We start from the raw sequence: 15,837 nt of genomic DNA, 5'->3' as shown, positions 1-15,837 counted from the left end.
GTCATGGCGTATATGCCCGGTTGTATGTATTTTAGCGTTTACGCAGAAACGGTCACTCTAATTATCTGATTCTCAGTCAAGCCAAAACAGTTAAATTTTTCTTCTTTAAAACCTTGATAATATCAGCCTCGCATTGAAGGGATTGTAAAGTGCGTTTGTTCCGTAATACTTGTCCGTCTGTATACGGTGTATTGTGGCCCCACAGTTGACCCAACTGATCCGGTACGCTTATCTATTATTCGCAGTTTTCGTCGGCATATTTGCGACGCCCGGCACATCAACTCACCCCTACACATGAAGATTTTGTGTATGTGTCCGCTGTCTGATTGTGCGTGCGCATGTGTGTGTGTGTGTGACTCGTGCTGGGGTCCGAACAGAAAAAAAAATTTTTTATTTCTTCCTTCTGCATGAGGCAATTGTTAAATGCCCGTAGAATTCGTTTTTAAAAAATGTTACTAATTTCCAGAACTCTTTGGCGAAGTCACCAGCGGGTGCTTCTGCAGCAACAACTAGTGCGCAGTGCGGCGAACGGCAGCCAACCGGCGGAAAAGCGTAATTTAATTCGGAGCACCCCAAGCTCGTTCAGTTTAGCAGCGGCAGACCCGGCTAATTGTGATCACGTAAGTGCTCGTGCTCATGATTCAGACAAAAGACTTCTCCCTGGATAATAATAATGTTTCCCCATTTGCAGAGCATGAGCGGCAGATACCGTGGTGGTGCTGGAGGCCGGTATGGTGGTGGTGGCGGCGGCGGAGGAGGAGGAGGTGGCGGTGGTGGTGGAGGAGGTGGTGGCTACGGCGGTGGTGGTGGCGGTGGCGGCTACAATGACTTCGACAACTTTCGTGGTGGTGGTGGGCCGCCGCCATTTAACGACAACTTTGGTCCCGGCCCTGGACCAAATCCGTTCAACAGTGAGTACCAAAAGGCGCATGTGCGAGCTGGGAGTATTTACAAAAGCCGGCTAAAACACAAGTCTAATAAAATATGATGATAGTTAACCTTGAAACAGAAGTTTTCTTTTGACTTTTACGAGATTTATCTATGTTTTCCACAAGAACTCCTTTTATCTTTTGCTAAAAACCAAATTGAATTCATTTCACAACTATTTAATTAAATTGGAAGTGGTTTTGTTTTTCTACATCGTCTTGGCTACTGTTACTCCTATTTAGAACCAAAATCGAAAAGCTATTTTTAAAGAAATAAAAACAGTTAAAGCTTAGTAGCTATGAGTTTTTGGAGCACGAGGAGTGAGTAAGCTGTGATTGATAAAGCCATGTCCGTTAAAAGCTTTACTTTATAACTGTGAGGTTACTTTTGAAAGAATATTATAGACATTACATCATTGAAACTATACCAAGAAAGATGCCTGTTGTATTTGCAAAGTGTGAGGATTTCAACTGTCATTCCATGCACTTGGTTAATAAACATTATCTTCTCTTCCCCTCCAGTGAGCGGTCCCAATATCTCGGGCAATGACTTGATGCAGTTGATGAGCGCCATGGCGAGCAACTTCAACATGAACTCGCAGCCCCAGCAGCCGCTGCGTCTGAGTTGCGGCGAGCTGCGTAACCATCATTGCGGTCTCTTTGTGGAGCTGACCGGCAGGCTGATCAAGAAGCGAGTGAATCGCTTTGCCGAGCTCCGGGATCGCAACGGCGGCGCCTGCCAACTGGTCGTGCTGGAGGACAAGCATCCACGTGTGGCCCGACGCATGAACAACATGCCGGAGAACACGAATCTGACCATTGTCGGTCAGGTGATGCGTCGTCCGCACAACTCGTGCAATCAGACCATGCCCACTGGTGAGATTGAGGTGGAAGTTCAGGATATTCTGAACATTCATTTCCCGACCACCGGCACCAAGCGGGCGGGTGACAAGCGCACTTACAGCACCATGGCGCAGCAGCAGAACCATCATGGAATCACCAGTACCGAGTACAAGTTAGCCAGTGAGTTCTTACTACATTTTTTCACAATGGAATTGGGGCTTAAATGAAATATATCCTTGCAGAGAATGAGAACATCTTGAAGTACTTCGAGAACCGCGACATAACGTGCAATGATTTGAGGCGGGATGATGTGGGCAAGACTGTGACTCTAGTGGGCTGGATTCCCTCTTCGAAGAATAACAAGTTCTTGCAGCTCAAGGACGGCTATGGACAGACGCAGCTTATGATTGAGGACAAGTCGGTGAGTGTCTTCATTATGATATTTTTAATTAAATCTTTGATTAACCTTCTCGACTTGCAGCTAATGGACACTTTTATGTCCACTCCGGAGCAAACCTTGCTCCAAATCACCGGTAAAGTGCTTAGCCGGCCTAAAGCCAATGTTAATCTGGTAAGGAGGACACCCAGATTCTCACAGATCTTCAACTAATCATGTTATCCCTTCCAGAAATACGACACTGGTGAAATAGAGGTTAGTGTGACGAACGTTAAGATTATCAACCCCGACGATCCCTACGATGGCCCGATCAAGGCCAAGGAGAAGCAGCAGAAGCTTTCGATTAATGATCTTGAGGCGGAGGACAGCACCTCTGCCTCCGAAAATGTTACCACCAACAATGGCAACACCAAGGAGGATGGCAATGACGTTGAAGCCGAGCATCGCGGCAAGGTGGCGGACATCAACAAGTTCGCCGATAGGACTCACCACTGCGGAGAACTGACTTCCAGTGAAATTAACGATAAGGTGGTGATCTGCGGCTGGTTGGAGTTCCAGCGGATGAACAAGTTCTTCATCCTGCGCGACGCCTACGGGCAGACTCAGGTACTATTGTCGGCGAAAACGAAAGGACTGGAGGACTATGCCGAGACGGGTGTCCCGATCGAGTCGATTGTGCGAGTGGAGGGTATAGTGATACCCCGGCCGGCTGCCACCATCAATCCCAAGATGCAAACCGGACACGTTGAGGTGGACGCCGACAAGGTGACAATCTTGAATCCGGCTAAGAAGAATCTTCCGTTCGAGATTCGCAAGTTCAATCGGGCTGGCGAGCGCTTGAGGCTGACTCATCGCTATCTGGATCTCCGCTTTAACGACATGCAGCACAATCTCCGTCTGCGCTCGACGGTCATCATGAAAATGCGCGAGTATTTGATAAACTACTTGGGCTTTGTGGAGGTGGAGACGCCAACGCTGTTCAGACGCACACCGGGCGGTGCTCAGGAGTTTGTGGTGCCCACCAGGAAAGCGGGACACTTCTATTCGCTTGTCCAGAGCCCGCAGCAGTTCAAGCAGATGCTGATGTCTGGGGGCATCGATAGATACTTCCAGGTGGCTCGCTGCTACCGCGATGAAGCTACGCGTCCCGACCGTCAGCCGGAGTTCACTCAGTTGGATGTCGAGTTGTCGTTCACCAATCGGGATGACATCATGCAGCTGATCGAGGAGGTTCTTCGCTACTCCTGGCCCAAGGACCTGCCCCGTTTGCAGACCCCCTTCCGTCGTATCACCTACGAGGAGGCAATGGAGAAGTACGGCGTCGACAAACCGGACACCCGTTTCGGTTTCCTTCTCAACAACATTACTGAGATAATCGAGAAGTGCGATGAGTATAAGACCAAGTTCGAGGATCTCGGAGCCTACGCCATCGTGGTGCGAGGTACTGAGGCCTTTTGGAACGGATCCGCTCGGAAGCACTACGAGAGCTTGGGCAAGACCTTCAAGGGAACTCTGTTTGTGCGCAAGATTGTCTCGACCAAGGATGTCCAGGAGAAGCTGGGAAAGTTCTTGGGCGAAGACGTGGCCAAGGAGGTCACTGAAAAATTCGATCTCGAAGAGAACGATCTTCTCTTCTTAGGAATTGGGCCCAAAGTAGAGACTGTAAGTATCGACTTGACCTTATATTATATATAATCTTATACCTAAAGTGGAATTTTATTTACAGCGCACCTTGTTGGGTCGCATTCGTCTGGACTATCGCGACTTTTTGTTGGAAAACGGCAGGGCCAAGAGGCACAACGACTTCCGCTTCTTGTGGATTATCGATTTCCCGCTGTTTGAGCGTAATCCGGAGACCAAGCAGCTGGAGAGTGTCCATCATCCGTTCACTCTGCCGCATGCCGATGACTTGGACAACTTTGCAACCAGTTGCGAAAATATGGAGAACATTCGCTCTCAGGCCTACGACTTGGTTCTGAACGGCCAGGAAGTCGGAGGCGGCTCGATCCGCATCCACGATCGCGATATGCAGCACTTCATATTGGAGCAGATTCTCAAGATCCCCCACGATCACCTGTCGCATCTGCTGAGCGCTTTGGAGTCGGGCTGTCCGCCTCACGGTGGAATCGCCTTGGGATTGGATCGTTTGATTGCCATTTTGTGCCGTGCGCGATCCATTCGCGATGTTATTGCATTCCCCAAGTCGCTTAACGGCCGTGATCCTCTCTCCAACGCCCCAGTGCCCATTTCGGATGAGGAGATGAAGTTGTACCACCTTGCCCTGGCAGAGGAAGAGGAGGAGGAAGCCAACAATACTTCACACGAACAGGAGGATGATGATCCTGATCAGGAGCGTGCCCCGCCGTCGCCGATGTCGGGCACCAGCGACACGGAGCAGCCCGAGATGGACGTGGATGTGAAGGCGGAGGGCAAGGCGGCTACCGACGAGGAAGTCACCCCAGCCGAGCCTGCTCCCGTTGCGGCAGCCACGCCAGCACGGGCCGCCAAGAGAATCCCCAAGAAGAAGGTTTAGGCATTGGGTCTTCACTAAACAATATTACGGATTAGCATTTTTGGTTTAAGCTCAGTAGTCAGGGCAGTAGGATGGGGCACGGATCGATTTCAACGAATCGTTATACAAATAATTGTATACCAGAATATCCGAGAATAATGTACCCACCACCCGGAATTTAAGGTCAGCAAATATAGCACATCTCGATCCGGTTGCCGAAATTTTACAGGCCCGATTATATTCAGTATGGAATCAATTTAATACCACGTACCATAACATAAATCAACAAACAAGCTATTATATTCGTAATTGCCTAGTTTATTCATATACACATTGAAACTCATCATTTTAATCGATAATTCATCCAGCGACATTGAAAGCCAATGATTGTTCAAATAATTTACATTTATTGAAGCAATTGAATTTTATTAAAGACCGATTATTTAACGATTATGATTACACTTATAACGATTGGCCCAATAAAATCTATTTTTACGAGACGTTTTATCTTCATTCTCTGCATGCATAGTCTTCTAATCTTATACTTTATTTTAAGCTGTCAGGAATTCAATAAACATTTTGCTATAAAAGTCACCCGAATTGTGAAAATATTTAAGGATATTTTTAAAAAGGCTTCAATTTAACGAAAGAAAACTTAAATGTTAGTAAGGAATGAGGGCAAGGTAGGGTTTTGGAAATGGCTTTAGGACTAATCTAATCTTGGCACTGCGAATATATTATTTTCTATGAATCCATACGTGAGATTCCTTCGGTAATCCCACCAGTCCAGTGGGGGAGCTGTCGAAGTCAACTGACGGTCGTCGAGTTCTTCAAACTCCACCAGATCCTGTTCCTCTACGGAGTCATCGTCTTCGTTGTTTTCTTTTTGTTCGGGACTGAAACTAGTCCAGTGCTCGTAGGGATCCTGAGCATTGGGAAATACTTGCAGATTATTGAAGTTAGCAGCCAATTTACCAAACTGGTCTATGTGCTGGAGCAGGGGATCCACGCCCTGGTTTGGTGGAGCCTTCAACTTTTGCGGAGGACCTCTTAGAAATGGCCTCTTGGCGCCCAAGGTGGGCAAGTCCGTCCATTTTCCCAGGGCAAATGGCGAACTATCGTTGGTGTCTATCATAAACATTCCCCTTGTGGTGGGACGGATATTATCTCCGGCTTCGAGAAGAAAGTTGGTGGGCGGACACATCCCCAGGAGATAGGCAATGTAGCCACTGCAGGCCCATCCCCAGAAGCCTTTGGGGGAGCGTATGGACTCCAGAAAGTAGGCAGGAGCACGCTGATGACTACAGGCGAAGGAATCTGGAGGGAAAACGTATTTATTTTTGGATTATTTGAATTATTTTTCGAAAACTCACTTATTTTCTGTCCATTACAGCCGGGTTGCATGATTCCACCATTCATATAAAAATCCGCATGACCACATCGCTCCATTTTACCCTGGACCAGGGCATTTGTATGGATGACATCCACATAGCTGGCGTCGCTGGGATCCAACTTATCCGCACTGCCAGCCGTTATAAAAAGCGGCATAGCAGGATCTAGTCCTGTAATCCTGGGCAGCGTGAAGGAGCTTAGATTTCTGGCCACATAGTTGGGCAGTTGAGCTCCAAGCGAGAAACCTATTATATGGATATCCGTGTTCCCTGTTTCCACCAAACGCTCTACCAACTGGGCGGTGCAAGTGCCAGCATGACGGGTGTTATGGACAGCACTGATGTAGCAAGGTCCTGGCGACAGGACGCTCCAGTCCACATAGATGATGTTGTAATCCGCTTTGGCTAAGTATTCTAAGAAATGGAGTGTATTTTCTGTTAATATTTTCATTTTTATTTAGGATCAAGCCTTACCTTCTCTCATCTGCTGCAATGGATGCAAGAACATGTCCGAGTTATAGCCATGGATTATGATCTTCGTGGGATATCTTGGATTGAAGTACGAGGCGGTTAGATTTGACTTCTCAAGACTCTCATCGATGTGCAAACACTGCCGATCCATTGGATTGTGACGGGTGTATATATAAAACTTGACATCTGGATCGGGACAGCTGCGACCAATAGCCCACTTACAAGGACCCACAGTGATGTCTCTATTAGACGGAGGAGGTGATGGGGAAGGCGCAGAACCTGTGGGCTCCAGTGTGGTTTCTTCAAGCTGTATAGGCTTGCTGGTTAAAAATCCCTTGGCCAAGGTCTTCTGGCTTAAACTCACTGGAAGTTGTCAATAATTGAAACAATTTTTCAAATGGAATCTTTTGAATTACAAACCTAGAGCTAGAAAACCAATTACACATGACAAGTGCATTGCTGAAGATATAAAGTAACTCAATCCGAATAACACCTTGCTGTTCCAACTGATTAAAAATAATGAAATAAAAAAACAAATTTCTTTTAGGAGTTCATGGAGTGCTCGGGCTGAAAACGTTGGAGAAACTGAAGGCCGGCTGCTCGAGTCAAGTCGATTTTGGCCAAAAATTAATGAGTATTGGTAAGAGGTAAGGCGGCAAGCCAATGTGTGAGTACAATTGAGTGGCTATAAAGTGAGAGTTGCGGGTGGAAAAGTGAAACCGAAATGAGAATCCCAGCTAAGCAGACACAGAAAAGTGTCATAAGCAAACTATTCCAAGAATTATGTCCACTAGATTAGTACATACTGAAATAGAAACTTTCATGCTTTTTCTATAGCTTTAGTTTATGACTTGTGTAATGGAAGGATATATGACTATCCGTCATTTAGATTATTTGTTTACAAACACTCATAAATGCATTTTCATTGAAGCACTCACTCACTCTTACTCACTCAGTCACTCACTTGTAATCACTCTTGGACATTCGGACCTATGGAGACTCACCTACGTGTCTGTGGTTTCAATTTTCAGCCAAATGCGTTCATTGAATGAAAACTTTTGGATGTCATCGCCAGCGATCTGGAAGCACGTACAAAGGCGAATGTTCGCCTGGTCTTTTGCATTTATAGAATTCGGCTGCCCTTAACCAGAATCTTGTACCATTATTGACTTGCACTGCTCCAGAGACCCACAAAGATAAACTCAGGCAGGCGCTTCCCGACCCGGGGCAACAATGACTTCTGCAAATAGACCCATGAAGGGGATTATACAATAAGTTACGGCAACAAAATTTTGGAAATGATATGGTATATTCTTCTTAAATCAGTTCAAAAGAAATCTTCAATATATTCCGTTTCCGTGTGCTTTGTAAAAACTAAAAACATTCGCAAATTAATTGCTTTTTTTCGCTTGTATAGTTTTTCTGGAAATGTTGTTCATATTTTTGTTCAATTTATTACCGATACGTGTGTCTCGAACGCCCACTACATTTTTTCCCAAAATCCACTCTCTGCCAAAGCATATACTTTAGTTTCTAAAATCAGATCTATGGAATGTCAAACAAAATGCGAATTAATGGTTAGATGGACGTACATTTCACACCATTGACGACATGTGTGCCTCAGATCGGTAATATTGTCAAATCCATTAAATTATTTATAGCCTTTCTAATAAAATTTGAAGAGTACATGTGTAAGCTTATAAAGTGAAAACGCTATTTAGATGGATTTAAGTTTATATTTACATTTCACTAAAAATAGCATGATGAAGACACAATTTTTGAAATAAAAACAGATTTTTATTTTTAAGTATTATGTCTTTTATTTCCTTAAATCTTATTAGTCAAATTCTAATTATTTTCACACATATTGATCATACACTTGGCGGGCGGATTCATGGGCCTATCCACTCCGCACTTGAAGGCCTCCTGGAACTGAGGCATGTTCATATATCCTCTGTTCAGTTGTGCCCTAAAAATATCAGTTTGGCGATTGCACATTTGCTGAGCCACCGCATAGAACAGTATCCTGTGGGGATCAAGTCCAAAGTAATCCAGGACAAAGGTCTCTGCGAAGGCAAATCGCTCGCCTTGCAGCCAAAATTTGTAGTCCCAGAGCGAGGCTTGAAAGGATCTATAAAAGTGGAAGATTTCCTCTATTTCCTCCGAGCTCAGTTGGCGGTAAATGGGAGCTGCTCCGGCGTCATAATTCTGGAGTGTTTGTCTCTCCAAACAATCCAGGGCAGTGTACTTGCCATCCGTGTCCAAGAGGAGCTTGGACTGCCTCCAGAGCTCCAGTCCCTGGGTGGCATAGTAGTGATATGTTGGACGGTGAAGGGAAAGTATAACAAAGTGCAGAAAGTGCCTCAGGAAATAGGCTGGCTGATTCACATCCTCTTCGTCCACATAAACGGATGAAAAGCTATGAACCAGTTGAGCCTTTCGGAGAATCAATAGGTTTCCATGGAAAGAGTTCTCCTTGAACTCTAGTCCCCTGTAGTGTTCGTTGAGTTCCGTAATATTTAAATAGCTTTGGGCATAAGCCTGCAGGATTCGGGCCACTTGTAGTTCTTTCCTTTCCACGGAGGCGGGCAACAGACGACCATACCAATCTCTTCGGGAAAGTGAGGATCTTCTCTTCTGCTGGAATCTTGTGGTGTGGAGTTGGTAGGCAGCCAAAGCCACATCCCTTGCAAGATGAGGCTTGAAAACATACCATTGCCAATACTCTGCGTGAATCAGTCTTTCGAATTCCTCGGTCAGCTTGTAGCAGTCCGGATAGCGTAAGTGCTCCAAGGCTTGCCACATCACATAATTGTAAACTATCCTAGGTTCGGTTTGCCGCAGAACCTCCCAGGCCTGTGAGATTTTGTCCACATTAAGGGGCAATTTCCTGGCCATTTCCAGTTGATCCTTCGAAAACTGTAGGGCAGCAAAAAAATGCTGAAAGTACTCCAGAGTATTTTCATCCAGGATAAGTTGCTCCTGTCCAGGTGGGGGGGTAGTGGTTCTGCCGTTCCTGGTAAGGCTTCTCACCAATGGCAGTTCGCCCCTCATTCCACGACACAGAACCCTCATTTCGTGGGAAACAATATGAGAAACCTGATGATGGCGTCCAGTCAGAGTGTCCGCCAGACTGTCTTGAAACTCCTGCAGACTCGGACAAGGCAGATCCTCAATGGGAGTCACATAAATGGTGTCCAAAGCAAAGTAAATATTGAGGAGTGTAGGAAACCCATGCGCTGCCAGTTGAGCCGAGAGGGCAATCCAATTGAGCTTCCCGTTCAGACGCCTTCTCTCCCATTGGTGTTGGAGAAAGGGCCATGCGGAGAGTACATCCTGGTGCCCGGAGAGAAAGGGAATCTCCGTCAGCAATCGCTCCCAATGAGACCGTTCCGACTGGACACTAAACACATGACTCTCTCCTCTTTGCCGGCATTCCTGATAAAGTTGGGAGACCAATCGACCTGGTATGGTAAGGAAATTTCCCACCTGAGCCTGAAAAAAGGTCATCCTATCCTGTTTATTGTACAAAAACGGAGGCAGTGACTCATCTGGATCGTCATCCGTCGCTTGGTTGAAATTGCCACAGGCATGGGTATAAAAATCATCACACGGATCCAACGAGTCATTCTTTATTTTCACCATATGGCGTAGGTTTTTCTTATAAAGGTGACTGAAAAACTGGCCCGTTTCGATTTCCGATTCAGTTTGCTCTTCCGGTTCCGCAACCGACGCCGCATTATTTTCAGATTTTGCTAATTGTATTACTAAAGATAGGAATATAAACTGAAGCTTCCAGAGCATTTTAATTCTATTTTATTGTGATCCGCTCGTTTGTTGTGTTTCACAAAAACTGCGCAAAAATTTCTACTAGCTTGATAAGACCCGGATCATATGTGGAGTATAATTTATATATTAGACTCTATCAAAGCTCTTCTATTACTCTTCGTTCTCGCCTGATCTCGCTATATAAGTATTATTAAATATTGCCTTGACCTTAACCATTATACTTTACACTGTTCTACGATGAATTCGTATTTGTTTACGAATTCGAAATTTCCTTAAATGTTTGGTTTTTGAATTTATGAGTATTTGGCATTATGGAACGCGTGTTCCTTTATGGATTTTTGCAATAAGATTTTGATTGCCAATTCCAAACATAAACAAAATTCAACAAATGGGAGAAAGATTCGTTTCTTTCGCCATTAATGGTAATTTTGATGTAATATAATGTTTAAACTTTAATCAAGAATAAATTAAATAGGCAATAGTCCAAAAATCCATTACAAATTCATAAATTCTAGTTTTCTTAAAGCTAATTATGTCGAATATATTACGTATACGCAATGTGGTAACAGGTGCATTTTCTCAAATAGCCAAAAAATTTGGTGGCCTAAAAGCCACCAAACTTATGGCATTCTAAGTTTATATTGATTCATGTTTCCTGCCACCCAAAAACTTAAAAAATGTGGTCTGTATGTGACCTTAAAATCAAACAAAAAATTTCTGAAACAATATTTATGTCAAAGTTCTAATTTCATCAATTGGTTTGAGTTCAACAAAACCAATTTCGAACATTTTCGTAATTGTTTTGGTCATTAGAGACATTATTAATGCTTATATTTTTGTGTGTCAATGTTTTTTCCCATTTTTTGTCGCCATTTGCGCACTGCATTTTCAAATTGACTTAATGACAAGTGTCAGCTTAGGGAAAGTAGGTTTTTTTTAGAAAAGTCATGGACCCGTGTGACAGTTGTTTATGAAAATTTCAAATCATAGGATAGGAGGTGTGTTCGAGATATGAATAGAATACTCGTATTGAAATTGTTTAAATTTCTTTACAAGCTTTTAAAATTGCAATCTTTTTTTTTTTCCAGAATCTCTGTCAATAATCTCAAGGCAAATGTCTGTTTTTTTAACAAAATAAAAATGGAACCATCTTGAAAACAGAACAAAAAACTAAATGGTAGATGTTTGAATTCTTTTTAATGAATGTATTGTTATTGTTGGTGATTTGGCTTCGGATTCAGCAAGCGGCTGCTCAAAAACTGTCAAAATGTGCGCCGCAAATTTATTTTATTTATTTTCGATGTTATTCCTAAGCGACTTTCCAAAAAGTCTGCACTTTCCGCCTCAGTAGTGGCATCTCATTTTGGCCAATGGGACAAAATATTTGGCTATATATCCATAAACACATATACACCGAAGACGGTCTATATGCACACTTGTCAGGTCCACTCTAGCATAGTGTGTATGGATGTTTGCAGTTCGCTAAGTATTTCATCTATATCCCAATTCGTGGACGAACCAATGATTTTAGTTGAGCCAAAGGCTTTCAGCAGTTAATAGCACGAAATTGTGTCTTTCCCTAGCGGACATCGAAAAAACCACCAAAAGGTATATCCAGGAGACAAGTGAAGTGATCTGCAGATCTTAGCGAAATGCAAAAAGAATATTTATGAAATCGGAATTTAAAAATTTTCAAAAATCGAATTCAAGTGTGCCGTGTTCATAAATTTGTCTTCACGCGTGTTCTTTCAATTTTCAGTTGGAACTGTTCCAATCTATAAAACTGGAATTATTTCAATCTATATAGACAACAATATATTCTTTGATTGCTCTATCAGCAATAAAAAACGAAGAGAATCATTTAATAGATATAACCAGACGTAGACAAAAAACCAGAAGATTTTATATTTTCCATATGGCTTTCATATCTGTCGTCTTTATATAAACATCACTAGTATATAAATCTTTGGATTTTATTTGATTATCTTATTTTAAAACAAAATGATATGTGTTTTGCAAGAATTTATAGCCCACCTTTTTTATGTTTCTATCAAATTAAACTTCTCACGCGCCGAATAAAAAATGTATCTCTATAATTAATTTATATATACAACCTTTGCATTCTCGTAGTTTTTAAAATCATACATATTTTTTGTACACTTTTCAGCAAAACCAATCATGAGTGAAGCCAAGAACCTGATGACCACCTTCGGCATCCTGGCCGTTCTGCTGTTCTTCCTTTACATCATTTATGCCGTATTGTAGACTTTTATGGCCAGAATAAGGTCTTTGGAGCAGGATATGAGGTATAAAAGAGTCTTTAAAAATTTTACTAGTTTGGAGAATCCTTTTTCCGCTTTATTCTATTCAAGATAATGAAAAATCAATCACTATCCTTGAAATTCTCATTAAAGCCCAAATGTGCCATAAACTCAATGGGGCTACGTGACTTATGATCGATGTGCTACCGAATCGTTCAAGAACTTTTCAATATTTTCAAATCGATCTCAAAAACAACAAACACAAAGTAAATAAATAGGTAAAATCTAGATGAAACAAACATTTGGCTGGAGAAAACAGACCCCCACCTTCCGCCACAAACCAAACAAATAAATAAATAAAATTTAATTATTTCATTTTTCAAACGACAAGGTCCCGTCCGGGAAAAGCAATTTGTCTAAATGCAGTCCAGTAAATGAATTATTATCCAAAGAACTCAAAAAAACGAACTAGAATCCCATGGAATCTGGGCACATATATGCCAGATATATCCATACATACCGAACTATAACCCATTTATATATGCAGCCGCATGTATATATATTACTAATATAATATTAGTATAGCATATATCTATACTAATATAATATTAGTATAGCATATATCTAGAAAATCTAGAAAATATTTGTGCCGTGGCAAAAAAATATGAGCAACAACTGGACACCCATACAGGCATAAAAAATCGCTGATACACACATGACTGAATGAACTTTTTTTTCAAGTATATATCAGAAATGTCTGTGTATATGGTGAGGGGGAGGCAGATCTATGTGGCTGCAAATGCGTGTGGCGTTCTGGGCATGGCCATAATAATTCCAAGCAACTTGGCCAACTTATTGTGGAGAAACGGAATCAGAACGGAATTCAGATCGAAAAATTCTGTCCGGGTTCTCAGTTATTGCGCGTCTTTAGCTACGAACGGTTGGAAATCCTCTCCAAACTAGAAACCCATATCCCAAGTGTGTGATTAGTGTGTCGATTGATCGGTTGACAGATTACCTAATTTCGTATTATCTAATTAATAGCAACCACCACCAACAAAAACCACTCAATCAAAATGAATGAAGCCAGGAGTCTGTTCACCACCTTCCTCATCTTGGCCTTCCTGCTGTTCCTGCTCTATGCCTTTTACGAAGCCGCCTTCTAAACCCATCCCCCAAAACCATCCAGTCCCATCATAACCATCAATAAATCAAGGATAGCATACATGTTGAATTTCAATTCCAAGCCCGCCCGTCCCGGCCATGTCAATAACAGCTTTTTGGCCAAGACGGCGGCGCTTCTAGGACCCTACGCGTTTAAGATTTTTAGCATTTAATGGATTTCTACTAGTAACCTAAGCGAGGTGAGTAATGCTCCAATTAATTAGCATAATTTCTATCAAAAAACAAATAATTTAAGAAGAAACCTTGAGAAAATTTCAACGCTTTCATGGTTCACTTTTTTTTGGCAACCGTTCGGCCGCTCGATAATAATTTTCAAAAGACTTTCCGTTTCTATTTTTTAACGACAGAATTTCGACATGGCCCACTAAACACCTTCCTGTCGCCTCCTCCTCTTCCGAAAATATCCAAAATCATTTTCTCAGAACATTTTCACAATGTCGAACCAAAAATCCGTACATATATCTAGGGACAAGCATAAAAATGTTCAAAGAAACAGCCAGTTTTTTATAGCCATGAAATTTATGATTGGCTAAGGTGGAAATTATAATTAATTTTCATTAAATGTTTTCGAATATTTCTAAAATGTCAAAATTTCGAGTATAAACTGCTAAATCCGTTCTGGATTCTTTTTAAAAAAACATTTTTTTGACGAAATCCCACCGTGAGTTATACTATTGTTGAAGTAAAAATAAATTTTCGAAAGAACAAACAACGCAATGGTAATCCATTGTTTATGCCTTTGTGGCCACTTGAACAAACAAAACAAAATATGTATATTATTTGGAAATTGTTTTTCGCAACTAGTGCAAAATACATTTTGTTTTTTGATCCATAAATCCGATGCTTCAATGACCAATTATAGTATAAATAACTAAATGCATACATTTTTAGATGACGTCAAAGCCACCAGCTGCCCAAATCGGAGGCTCGCCGGCATTTTTCGATTCAGATCATTGCGATGATCGATCGATAACCCATGCTGAGTGGTACGTATAATTAATTAGGCTCCCTTGGGGATGCGCTCCATTGAAATATTTCCCTCAACTTTTCAAAAACCATTTTGTTTTCTTTTAGCGCCGCGCTAGATTTCTTTCACCTTCGAGGCGCTGCAAGAACGATCCATTCTGAAGGCTCTGCTGCCGGTGTTGGCGTCATCTGTTGTAATCATAAATTTATTTTGTGATTTCAATTTTATTTCTACGTTTTTGTTTCGCAATGGAATTACTACTTAGTTTGCCATTTATAGACCATGATGTACAGTATAAGAAAATTGAGAACAACATCAGAAATCAATTTATTTCGCATTCGTACTTAGTAAGAGAAACATAATTTGTAACTGCATTTTACTTTTGTTTTAATTTATTGTGAATAACATATGCACCACAACAAAAAATGAGCAACAACAACAGCCCACTGCAGGAAATAAAAAAACAAAAAACCACCTAATAATACGTAGTTTCAATTAAAGATAGGGTTATTATTCAAAGAACTTCTGTCAAAATTGTTGGGGTTTGATTGTTGATGGTGGGTTAAAAGGAGAACCAGTACTTAACTCAAAATTCAATAAAAAAAAAACAATTTTCTGAAACAGAAATAATAAGAAATAATTCATTTTTATGTCACATTATAAATCATAATTTATGATAATAAAGACGAATATACTGCCACTTAATTTCGACTAGACCTCGGTCATTTGGAGCATACTTTTAGGCATTCACTAACTCAGAATCCGAAGGCACCCATTTCCGGTTCATTGGCCTATGACAAAAATACAGACGCAAAAAAACGGCTTGTTTTCTCTTAAGAATCGGATGAAAATTGACAAAGATTTCAATATTATTGGCCATGGCTCTAGGCATTGCAATGCATTGTATGGAAAACCCGGATTTTATCAGAAAAATTGAAAAAATATCGATCGAAAATTTTTTCACCTAGGTTTTGATGCAGATTGATGGAGAATCGAAGTACAAATCGTTTGAGGTATTCCGCTCAAGGTTCGGATGTGAATTGGCAAAGATATAGCCTTGACTTGGGGCCATATATGAAAAATCAGCATTTGGCA

The 15,837-nt window shown here is 41.8% G+C and overlaps 3 protein-coding genes and 1 long non-coding RNA gene across 8 annotated transcripts; 2 read left to right on the top strand and 2 right to left on the bottom strand.

The window, feature by feature from the left end:
* The first annotated feature begins 21 nt into the window (after positions 1 to 21).
* Positions 22 to 5,178, top strand: LOC6498182 (aspartate--tRNA ligase, mitochondrial). 3 transcript variants are annotated; one of them, XM_001962206.4, is made up of 8 exons: positions 22 to 149; positions 467 to 620; positions 692 to 911; positions 1,449 to 1,949; positions 2,012 to 2,190; positions 2,251 to 2,340; positions 2,398 to 3,828; positions 3,893 to 5,178. In XM_001962206.4, exons 3-8 carry the CDS (start codon positions 695 to 697, stop codon positions 4,697 to 4,699), a joined length of 3,225 nt encoding a protein of 1,074 aa, XP_001962242.2. In that variant the 5' UTR covers positions 22 to 149; positions 467 to 620; positions 692 to 694; the 3' UTR covers positions 4,700 to 5,178. The 3 variants fall into 3 exon arrangements, with proteins under 3 accessions (XP_001962242.2, XP_014762027.1, XP_044572353.1); XM_014906541.3 differs by having other exon boundaries at positions 27 to 222; XM_044716418.1 differs by lacking the exon at positions 22 to 149 and having other exon boundaries at positions 435 to 620.
* Positions 4,976 to 8,135, bottom strand: LOC6497364 (pancreatic triacylglycerol lipase). 2 transcript variants are annotated; one of them, XM_001962207.4, is made up of 5 exons: positions 7,545 to 8,135; positions 6,961 to 7,046; positions 6,544 to 6,903; positions 6,052 to 6,483; positions 4,976 to 5,995 (listed from the first exon to the last, which is right to left on the bottom strand). In XM_001962207.4, the coding sequence occupies exons 2-5, from the start codon at positions 6,995 to 6,997 to the stop codon at positions 5,388 to 5,390; spliced, it is 1,437 nt and encodes a 478-aa protein (XP_001962243.2). In that variant the 5' UTR covers positions 6,998 to 7,046; positions 7,545 to 8,135; the 3' UTR covers positions 4,976 to 5,387. The 2 variants fall into 2 exon arrangements, with proteins under 2 accessions (XP_001962243.2, XP_032307605.1); XM_032451714.2 differs by lacking the exon at positions 7,545 to 8,135 and having other exon boundaries at positions 6,961 to 7,164.
* Positions 8,136 to 8,231: 96 nt separating this feature from the next.
* Positions 8,232 to 10,404, bottom strand: LOC6502426. The gene has a single exon (XM_001962208.4). The coding sequence runs from the start codon at positions 10,342 to 10,344 to the stop codon at positions 8,389 to 8,391; it is 1,956 nt and encodes a 651-aa protein (XP_001962244.1). The 5' UTR covers positions 10,345 to 10,404; the 3' UTR covers positions 8,232 to 8,388.
* Positions 10,405 to 11,822: 1,418 nt separating this feature from the next.
* Positions 11,823 to 15,221, top strand: LOC26514580. 2 transcript variants are annotated; one of them, XR_001408617.3, is made up of 5 exons: positions 11,823 to 11,937; positions 12,497 to 12,635; positions 13,635 to 13,954; positions 14,667 to 14,761; positions 14,850 to 15,221. It is a non-coding gene; the product is annotated as an uncharacterized LOC26514580 (long non-coding RNA). The 2 variants fall into 2 exon arrangements; XR_001408618.3 differs by lacking the exons at positions 11,823 to 11,937; positions 12,497 to 12,635 and adding an exon at positions 13,414 to 13,568.
* Positions 15,222 to 15,837: the final 616 nt, after the last annotated feature.

Source organism: Drosophila ananassae, chromosome 3R (genome assembly GCF_017639315.1).
Source record: "Drosophila ananassae strain 14024-0371.13 chromosome 3R, ASM1763931v2, whole genome shotgun sequence".
Lineage (NCBI taxonomy): Eukaryota > Metazoa > Arthropoda > Insecta > Diptera > Drosophilidae > Drosophila > Drosophila ananassae.
Note: the sequence above shows the minus strand (reverse complement) of the source record. Positions and strands in the feature narration are given on the sequence as shown.

Bases quoted from the DNA above. Each gene is read 5' to 3' on its own strand.
- LOC6497364 (XM_001962207.4), bottom strand. From the start codon at position 6,997: ATGCACTTGTCATGTGTAATTGGTTTTCTAGCTCTAG. The intron at 6,904-6,960 runs GTTTGTAATTCA...GACAACTTCCAG, and splicing joins AATTGGTTTTCTAGCTCTAG to TGAGTTTAAGCCAGAAGACC. The intron at 5,996-6,051 runs GTGAGTTTTCGA...TTTTCCCTCCAG, and splicing joins CTGTAATGGACAGAAAATAA to ATTCCTTCGCCTGTAGTCAT.
- LOC6498182 (XM_044716418.1), top strand. From the start codon at position 450: ATGTTACTAATTTCCAGAACTCTTTGGCGAAGTCACCAGCGGGTGCTT. The intron at 2,341-2,397 runs GTAAGGAGGACA...TATCCCTTCCAG, and splicing joins CTAAAGCCAATGTTAATCTG to AAATACGACACTGGTGAAAT. The intron at 3,829-3,892 runs GTAAGTATCGAC...TTTTATTTACAG, and splicing joins TTGGGCCCAAAGTAGAGACT to CGCACCTTGTTGGGTCGCAT.
- LOC6502426 (XM_001962208.4), bottom strand. From the start codon at position 10,344: ATGCTCTGGAAGCTTCAGTTTATATTCCTATCTTTAGTAATACAATTA.